Consider the following 10,216-nt stretch of genomic DNA (forward strand, 5'->3'; position numbering starts at 1 on the left):
GCTATCGAGCTAGTGGGTAACAGACGTCTCCGAAAACGTCGGAGCGCTTTTGAAAATATGTGGTGTCTTGATAAACTGAGCAGATATTTGAGGTTTACACAGCTACATTCTCGCCTGAAAATATGTTAAACGTTTATTTTGTGACCCAGAAAGAATAATAAGAGTAATATTAAAACTAACTAGCTGCCGCCATTGTTGGAAACTGAGCTGGGCTGCGCTATGAATTCTTGGACACAGATTCTTCTTCTTCAGTGTTTAACGGCAGCTGGCATCCTTGTACATGCAGTGCTGCCATCTTCTGTTTCAGTCCGTTATTACACTCTTAAATCCTACTACTTATTCCTGCATCTTTTGTGATCTTACAAAGCTTCAAACGACGCGTCGCCTATTAAATCAGTCGTCGACGATTTTGATAGTCGACGTAATCGTGACTAGTCGACTAATCGTGGCAGCCCTATATCCAGCCCTAGTGAGCAGCCTAGGCCTGAGAGAAGTGGATGTAGCTGTAATAAGAAAAGATGAAAAGAACTATTGATAACTTTTTTGTTATGTTAAGGCCTGATCCTTCTGAAATTCATAGCCAGTGCTCTGACACGTGCCATCAATCTTTGAATGCTGAAAAAGCACAGTGTATCCAGGAAACACATTATATGCTGCAATAAATGCACTGCCCAAGTGTCCCCTCTCCCCAACGCCTTTCGGCAGCAGACAGCAGCAAACAGGTCGTCAGAGGAGGCCAAGATGATGATTAAGTTTAACATTTTCTACAATACTGACAAAGCACTTTAAGCACAAGTTTGTTAGTTAATAATTAAGTTAGTCTAGAGCGCTGTGATGTCCAGATAGCGGGCACATAGCTGTTTTAATACTATTACTTTTAGGACATTTTCAGAGATACGCTTGTTTACAAAGAAATAAAAAAAATAACCTGTTTGTACAATAAAGCTTCAAAGCACTTTTTGTGCACCTTTTACACCTATAGCTGTGTTAATTTGGCTAATTTCTTATTATTTTTTAATTTTTTAAAAAGTAGTAAAAAGCCACTTAATAAGCCACTCTTATTGTACATATAAATTATACTTTGAGACTAAATAACTTTAAAATTCAGCCTCAGATTTATCAAATTAAATAAGGCAGTTTATCATTTTTGATTATCCCATTCTGGTTTAAATAATAAGGATAAGAGTGACTGATTACTTTTACTAGTTTATTTCCCAAATCAATTTAAAAAAAAGACTGGAGATGCAACAGAAGAAGGAAAGTTAAATACTACACAAAACCCACAGAATTATATTCAAGATATGTATGTATTATAAGAATTGTAAAACAAAACTCTACAATCAATTTACACTACTAACTACTCACTGCAATACAGTGTGTTTCACTGCAATCCTCAGTGCAGAGTTCATTCAAACTAAACCGGTGTCTTTTATACCTGTTTCTTGATGTTTTACTTACATCTATAAGTGTGGGGGAGGGGACCTCATTAAAGGTGCCTAGCCTCCCAACAAAATGGCCCTTCATCTTATTAAAAGAAAACTAAACAAAGACAGAATGATGGGGCAGGTCAATTAAAATACCATTATTTTGTGGTCAATACATTAAAATATAGAGTCAAGCAGCAGGTACTGGGCAGCCAAACACAGAGTCACCAAAGAAAATAACAATGAAGAATTTGAAGAATATCAAAGAGGAGTACCTCAGTATCTTCCAAACTCCAGGGACTTGTGCCAACCTCTGATGAAGATGATGGTATGACAGGAGTTCAGACAGCAGTTCTGATAATGAGGATGTGTAATACACCTCTTCCTCCAAACATTGTTTGTGGCGTCTAGATGGTATCAGAAGAGGTGTGGATATTATTCTTTAAACATTTGCTAGCTTTGCCCTAGATTGTTTTGAAAGTAGCTTTGATTTGCATTTTCTGTTAATCCAGTAGTCTGGATGATAGAAGTTTGGATGATGTCCATCTGCATGAATGTTCTTATCTGCCACGACCTCTGCTCCAAACCCAAGTGCTGGCTTCCTCCACCCGTACCTGAGTCGTTTGTTGACCTTCTTTGTTAAATCTGTGAAATGTTGAAACTACAAATAAACTAGTGCAGCGGTTTCCAACCTTTTTTGCGCCACGGACAGTTTATGCCCGACAATATTTTCACGGACCGGCCTTTAATGTGTCGCGGATGAATACAACAAAAGAAAACTAGTACCGGTACCAAAAAAAAGATTTATTTATAACACACCTGAAAAGACCCAGGAAAACAGAGTTAACGGTCAAAACGATAAAAAAATAATGCTGAAAACCGATAAAAACCCTGAAACCCATACATTTCACACCTGAGCCTCAACTCTCGCGGCCCGATACCAAACGACTCACGGACCGGTACCGGTCCGAGGCCCGGGGATTGGGGACCGCTGAACTAATGCACTTTTTGTTCTCTATCTCTATCTTTGAGTCAAGTGTTGGTGCTGTTTGCACTTAGTTCTGAAGCGGTCAATAAGAAACTAACATGGTGACTCATTATGGGTCAGTGAACTATTAGTGGTTTCAAGGCTGAAAAATTGTTGCCGTTTTCCCACAGTCTTCACATACTATACAGGTTTAAGGCACCTCTGCATTGTTTTCATTGGTTCTCATGGAAGATAAGTGTCTCAAAGGGTAAATTTGGCTTTGAAAACAGATTACATACTAGCATAAGGCAAAAAAAATAAAAACAGTGAGCTTAAGCTGGCCTGATTACCACATTGACCAACAACAATCTGTTGGGAAGTTGTAACTCCAAATGGTGCTTAAAAATAAAAGAAACATTTACCAGAAAGCAGGTGTGACAGGTGAGAAATGGGAACTGGGGAGTCACCGCCACTGGGTGGAGCTTGTGCAAGAGCCAGCAATAGCAATAGAAAGAAGAAGAAGAAGAAGAAGAAGGGGGGGAAAAAAGTCAAGTATCCTTGGGCAAGATACTAACCCCAAGTTGCTCTCTGATGCATCCATTAGAGTGTGAATGTACTTAGAAAGCACTATGTATAGAGAAAGTGCTTGTGAGAATGGGCGTGATTGGGTGAATGTGGCATGCTGTATAGAGCGCTTTGAGTACACTGGGAGAGTAGAAAAGCGCTATATAAGAACCAGTCCATTTTTACCATTTAATAACCCCTGTCCATGAACTACCCCGGCCTTAAAGCTCTCCAACTACTTGGTGCTCTGTGCTGCAGTTTGGCACAGTATTTAGAAGCTTTTAGTAAACTTAAAAAAAAAACCCTAATAATAACAATAACAATAATAATAATAATGAAATACAATGACCCAGCCTACACTGTAAAATCTAATTAGTTCCCAGAACTCAAAAAAATTGAGGAAACTCGTTGCCTCAAAAAAATTGAGTAAAGCTTAGCTAAAAATGACTAAATTAGGATAACTTATTTATTTTGAGTACTCTGTACAAGCTCATTTGTTCCCAGAACTCAAGAAAATTGGATCAAGTTTACGTAAGATGACCAAGTTAGGGCAACACTGTACGGCCTTGTTAGTTCCCAGAACTCAAAAAAATTAAGGAAACTCGTTGCCTCAATAAAACTAAGTAAAGCTTACTTAAGATGACTGTTAGGACAACAGCCATCATTGCAAGTCTACAGTATTAAGAATAACTTGATATTTCTGACTGTACAATTTTAATTGTTTACCTACTGACAAACATTTCAAGTTCAAGTAAATGAAAAAACAATTTGTGGTAACCTGAATATGATTAAAAATAATTAACAACACTTTTTGTAATGATGTTAAAATCAGCCCTACTTTTATTTTCAAACACAACAAAGTATAACAGCCAACATACTGGACACTGTTCTGCTGAACAACAAACAATTATATTGCCATCACTGTTATAATCTTACAATGAAACAAAGTGTCAGATGTAATTATTCTGAAAATAAGTTTAGGCCACAAGTTTGTTTTGTACTTACATTACTTATATAATCAAAATAAAATATTTGTTGTTCTGTCACAAGTGCAGTCTCTGATTTAAACAACACATTTGTTTTTCATTCCAACACAGGAGCTGGAATGTTGTAATGTTTTAAGGATGGCTTGTTTCCAGTCCAGGCATTACTGCCTGAATGACTGTCATGGATCGAGGTGATCCAAATGTAGGTGCAGAAGAAAGTCTTCAACTTCCCTTAAGTACAGTGGCAGTGGATGTGGGTTGGAGATGCAATGAGCTTGAACCTGCAGGCGACCATCTTCACTGACCACACCATCTGTGATGGAGGACTCATCTCTCCTGTTGTCCTGCAAGCAAACAATCATATTTTTTAGAACATGAACTGAATTGCTTTCTTAAAACATTTTTTCTGCATTTGGTATAAACAGACTCAAATTTAGACAATCTCAGGCTCCCTCCCCACCAGAGAGGTGACATTCAATGTCCCATTGTCAGTCTGGATAGCCCTGACCACCACTCAACACACAATAATGTCATGAAAGCATCATTTTAAAAAGGGCTATGCAAACATGGCCGATAACTTTCATTCTAATGATGTGCAAAATGATTTGGGCACAAAACAAATTTTGCTGTTAGAAAACTTGCAGACTTCACTATATACAGTGTAGACCCTCTAAACTAAGTTTGGGGGATGTGATCTTTCAAGAAATGCAGACCAAACTGTTGTTGTTTGTTTACTTACACAGCATGTGTTGTAGAATTAACGGGAGTCACCAGCAACAGCATAGTGCAGTCATATCTCAAGTCTAATAACAGAAGACAGGAAAAGATCAGTAAAGAAACAACTTCCCCAAACCAAAGCACGAATCAAACAATAAGTAAAACAGGCTGATCTAAAGTATGATTAAAGTTCAGCCTGATTAATATAAATGTCACTGACAGTTGCTAATATATTGGAAAACCGAAATACTTACCACTGAATTGATGTCTTTCTGTCCAACAACAGTGCTGGTCCCGAACCTCAAAGACAGTAAGAAGCAAGCAGAGGGAGAAAAAGCAGAACATTTTTCAGAAACTGATTTGATCCTTAATGGCTGTGCAATTATTGTAACATAGAGTTTGCTTATGTTGTTAAATAAAGGCTAGATTTGACATTAATAGATGCCACTGATGTTCAAAAGCTGCCACAAAGCATGAAAAAAAATGGACGTCTCCGAAAACATCAGAGCATTTTTGCAAATATGTAATGTCTTGATAAATTGAGCAGATGTTTAAACTTTACACAGCTACATTGTCGCCTGAAAATATCTTAAAAGTTTATTTTGTGACCCAGAAAGGGTCGAGGGTGAGAATGTAGCTGTGTAATGCTCAAATATCTACTTAATTTATCAAAATATCACATATTTGCAAAAGTGCTTCCACGTTTTTGGAGAGCTCTGTTATCCACCAGCGCCATAGCTGACAGGGAGGTCAAGGCTTGATAAGAGTCCGCGAGCACAGCTAACTCCTGGCATATTCTTTTCAATCCCCCTGCACTCTTTTGCTACTCAGGTTAAACATGATATATATATATAATTAGTTAGTTAGTTATGGCTATGGATTGAAAATACCCCCCACACCCCACCCCTAGCAGCTGCACCTCCCGAAGAATTTTGTCTGGGCTCTTATTTCACTTTTTTTTATTTCAAACAATCAACAGAAAATTTCACCGACATAGTTTTATGTAAGGTTTTTAAAGCTGTGGTGTTAATTTTTAAGTAACATGAGCCCAGCGGCAGCAGCAACGCTAAGCTAACACTACTAGCTAGCAAGATTATAAACCTGGTGCTAAACTAAGAGAAGCCACAAAATCAGTTTGAATAAGAGTAAACATTTACTCACCAAGTCAGTGTATCAGGTAAAGATTAACAGCAATGACAACAATAATATCTTGAGCTGACGCTTTTCCAGGTTTGCTCAACATATTCCATAACAAATGCTGGCACCATGAACATGCGGACTGATCCAAGAGGGAGGAGGACAGTAGTGACGGGGCATTTTCAAAACACATCTTTTCCTTCATCTTCATCCTTCCGCACTGAGAAACAAAACTTCCATCTTACTTAGTTTCTCTAAGTTATGACAACTCAAATAAATTGAGTTTATCATTTTTGCATAAAAAGTACTGGTAACTTATTTAAATCGAGTTCTGATAACAAATTGATAAAAACTGAGTTCAGCCTATTTAATATTTTTAATTAAATACAATATTACATTTTACAGTGTAGGCTTAAAAGCATAAAGCTAAGATCTAAAAAAAATATAAAAATCATTAATGAAAACCAGAACCTAACTAAATAGAAGAATATTACTAATCAAAAAACACAAACTTGGAGTCACCAGACTTCCGACCATGACAGATCAGTTAATTATTTTACTACTATCTACTCTTTCAAGAATTTTAAAAAATACAATAATTTGGTCTGCAGTTAGCTGAAACAACTAACTGACCTTCAAAGTAAAAGAAAGGTAGTGGTGTGTAGCCTGTAACAGGGATCAACTGATCAAATTCACCACTGGTGAATCACCAGTCTTGTAGGAATTGGCCATGCTGATGATTTAGAGGAAGACGCTATTTAAGTTAGTTTGGAAAGCTTGACAGAAGAGAAAAGAAATATAAATAAATATCAACAGTTATTAAAGTTGCTGTATTTAATGAAAGGCCCGCTGGAATCCTGTGAATATTTTTATGTAATAATTATACATTTTTATTTGTACAGAAATGCATGAAGTCATTAACATTTTCACTTGAACATACTATATTGTCAATAAAAAGTTAAATGATAGGTATAGAATGACACCCATCCCTACAGTAGATGTGGACTAAATGGTTGTGTGTTTTTGGCTCGAAGTTAAGGAAACCTCTGCTTCTCATATCAAATGACTGCGGTCGGTTTAAATGAAACAACCTCTGTATTGTTTTAATATCCCTCCGCCAACGTAACAGAAAACTGAACCTGCAGCACATGCGCACATTCGATGAGTGTGCGTAGCACGTGCACGTTCGCGCGCATTTATCGAACGTCAGCTTTGTGACGTATCGAGAACCCGAGAATTCAAACTGTAGACAGACTTTCGGCGTGAAGAAGCTTCAGCGGACAATCAAATACTCGGAAATAATTTGAAAAACGTGCAGTTTGCAATTGTGCTAAACCGTAAAGACATGACAGAATTTAGTGAAGTGAACAGAAGGAAATCTGTGGAAATCGTTTCATCGCTTCAAACGGATAAGGTAAAAAAAAAAAAGAAGGAAAGAAACAAAGTTTAGCATTTTTGGATAAATCACTTTTATTCCTGATAAAATAAACTTAAGTACATTGCTCTATCAAATAATATGTGATGTCAAATTGTTAATATATGTGTATATTGTTAGTGTGACATGTCACACATACATTTTTGTGTTATCAGTTGTTGGATTTCATTAGTTCACTTGTTTGGCTTTTTTTAAAAAAAAATATTTTATTTGTTCCTGAGTAAATCTGTTTGGCTGAGAAATAAAGTTATAGTTTTTACACAGCTGAATAAACGTCAAGCAGACAACTGATTATCAGAAGTGTGAGATGCTGGAGAATATACTCCGGTGTCCTGTTATATTTTAGATAGCAAGGAGTTTATTAAACTTCACTGAAACATCTGCAAATTTCATTAAAATTTGATAAACCATCATCTTGTCTTTATTTTTAGTTAGCACATACCTTAAACAATTAAAGCTGTAAGCTAATGATAGTTATATAAGAGCAGATGCTGCTGGTGCAATAAGCTGTGTGTTTTATGTCCAATGGATGCATGATCTGATTAGTCGACTAATCGCAAAAATAATCGGTGACTAGTCGACTATCAAAATAATTGTTTGTGGCAGCCCTAGTGCAAAGCATTTAAAATTTAATTTCAAAGATTTCTAAAAACCTGACTGCCTTTTCTTTCTAGATGTTGGAGGAAATGGGAGAATTGGATTGCAGACATTTGAAATTGCCTCTTCTGACGCTGGAAAATCTTGGAAAAATCATCTCCCCCTATGTGAAAGATGTTTCAGAGGAGTAAGTCACAAATTTAAAGCCATCAAACTTACAAGCAGCAAAAATTACCACTACATACACACACATACTCTGATTAAATGTTTGTTTTACTCAAGTATTTATTGGGGTTTTTTTTTGTTTTTTTTTAAATCTTTTAGTCAGTGGGCGTCCTTAGCCGATGGTGACCCTGGATCAAAAGTTGTCATTCTGTTGTCCAACATGTGCCATGCGATTATAGAAGAAATTAGCGCCTTGGTCCTGGAGGTTGTAGAACCTCAGGTTCTTGCCAAGGGGCACAATCATGCATGTGGAGATAAGGTAAGTTTGCAGGATGGGTGCAGCTGCTGCAGAGTACCAGAAAATAATATTCAAGTCAGCTTCAGAAACACCCTTCATCACTGTTTTGGTGAAGCCCTGTCCATGGCACAAGGTAAGTCCCACAACTCAGATATATTAGTAAAGCTGTTTTCAGCAGAAATTACTAAAAAAGTCAACACGTCGCTGGCTCGTATCACAGGGCCAGCTTCTACCCCAAAAACTCATGACTCAGTGACAGGTATGAGCATTATACAAATGGTGTATAATGTGACTGAGATTTTTGAATGCATCTTGAATGTTAGCAGAAAAATCACAGACAAGGAATCTGACAGGATGACATGCTCAGACTCTAACTGTAAGCAGACTTGCTGTCTAGATGTGGAGGAGGAGGAAGATGCAGAAATCCCACAAATAAGTGACTGTTCCTTAGAGAATTCATTGTGCACGGATAATCTGAGTCCTCCTCCAACTCCAGAGCTCCCTAAGTATTCAGAAACATTTATCCCTTTAGCATTGATTTTAGCCTACCAGGAGAATTCTTCACCAAGTCTGGAGTCTCCTGACTGTCCAGTCAACATGACCTTTCTTACTGTGCTTCTTGGTAAGTTAGTCGACCATATTGCATCAAAAACCAGAACATCCATACTAAACGTGGACCTGATTCAATTACTGCGTGGTGTAACAATGAGGGCTGAAAAAGAACTGGATTGCATTCCCCCACCAAGTGTTGAAAACCTGCACATCCCCATCTATAAAAAGCTGTGCGAGGAGTTTGGATCCAAATACTTGTTGCAGGCTGCCATGGAATCTGGTGACGAAGCATTTGAGATTGCTGTTTCAGAGGTTTTAGTGTCACAGCTCCAGAAATCTTTAGTAAGGTCAAAGAATTCTGGGATGATATGGAGAGTTGTCAAGGATGGTAAACTTTCTCCAGTGCGTGAGATTCCAACACCAGAGTCCCCCAGTGAAGAAAGTAATGAACAAAAAATACCCCTGCCTTCAAACACATCACCAGCCAGTACTCTCAAGAAGAGTACCGGCTGGTTTTCTCGTCTTTTCAACACGCTCAATAGAGCCCTGGACAGTGACATTCACAGACTTGACTATACAGTGACAAACCCACCCATCTGGACAAACCCTGTTCTGTAATTTTTATCTTGAAAACTGATCTGAGGCTCATTTCTCAAGATAAAAATAAATGCAATGTAGGGCTTGTTAAAATACCTCTTAGAAAGTTAAGTTAACAAATGAGATCTGGAATTTTAAAAAGACCTACAAACAATCATCTTTTCAAAAGTTGGGACATGTGCAACTATTTAAAAATAGTGCACAGATAATGATTATTGGACACATAAGCTGTAATGTTAAAAGTAATAAAATGATTAAAAAATATTAATTTGGCTTTCCTCAAAACACAAGGTAAGACAAGAGTCACCATGTGTCTGTCACTGGCTAGTTGTTAATGTCTGACTGTGTCCATCCTAAATTAGCTCAGCTTGTTTAAACTAGTGTCCAGAATACTTTTGTGATCTGAATGAATGTACCAACATTTTGGAAAGATGGTTCTCTTTTCCATCACCCCCAACCGGTCGCGGCAGATGGCCGCCCCTCCCTGAACCTGGTTCTGCCGAAGGTTTCTTCCTGTTAAAAGGGAGTTTTTCCTTCCCGCTGTCGCCACGTGCTTGTTCATAGGGGATCATCTGATTGTTGGAGGGTTTTTTGTAGGGTCTTTGCCTATGGTGCTATATCTCTATAACATCGTACTGAGTTCTAAGCACCATAGTGGTTCTGTGGGTGATCATCAGAGGAAGGTTTAGGAGTATTTTGCTCCCTCAGCCGCTCTCTGGGGTTCATCCTGTGTTCCTGGCTTTCCTCCAGATTCTCCTATTGGAAATTCCAAATTTA

At 37.8% G+C, this 10,216-nt stretch overlaps 1 protein-coding gene across 1 annotated transcript; it reads left to right on the plus strand.

Annotated features, from left to right (window-relative positions):
• Positions 1 to 7,038: 7,038 nt before the first annotated feature.
• LOC148102618 (uncharacterized) lies at positions 7,039 to 9,737 on the plus strand. Its single transcript, XM_087842632.1, has 3 exons — positions 7,039 to 7,209; positions 7,905 to 8,014; positions 8,152 to 9,737. The coding sequence occupies exons 1-3, from the start codon at positions 7,141 to 7,143 to the stop codon at positions 9,458 to 9,460; spliced, it is 1,488 nt and encodes a 495-aa protein (XP_087698758.1). The 5' UTR covers positions 7,039 to 7,140; the 3' UTR covers positions 9,461 to 9,737.
• The last annotated feature ends 479 nt before the right edge of the window (positions 9,738 to 10,216 follow it).

This window comes from Neolamprologus brichardi, chromosome 6, assembly GCF_056152115.1.
Source record: "Neolamprologus brichardi isolate AB-2024 chromosome 6, ASM5615211v1, whole genome shotgun sequence".
NCBI classification, from domain to species: domain Eukaryota; kingdom Metazoa; phylum Chordata; class Actinopteri; order Cichliformes; family Cichlidae; genus Neolamprologus; species Neolamprologus brichardi.

Bases quoted from the DNA above. Each gene is read 5' to 3' on its own strand.
- LOC148102618 (XM_087842632.1), top strand. From the start codon at position 7,141: ATGACAGAATTTAGTGAAGTGAACAGAAGGAAATCTGTGGAAATCGTT. The intron at 7,210-7,904 runs GTAAAAAAAAAA...TTTTCTTTCTAG, and splicing joins CATCGCTTCAAACGGATAAG to ATGTTGGAGGAAATGGGAGA. The intron at 8,015-8,151 runs GTAAGTCACAAA...TAAATCTTTTAG, and splicing joins GTGAAAGATGTTTCAGAGGA to TCAGTGGGCGTCCTTAGCCG.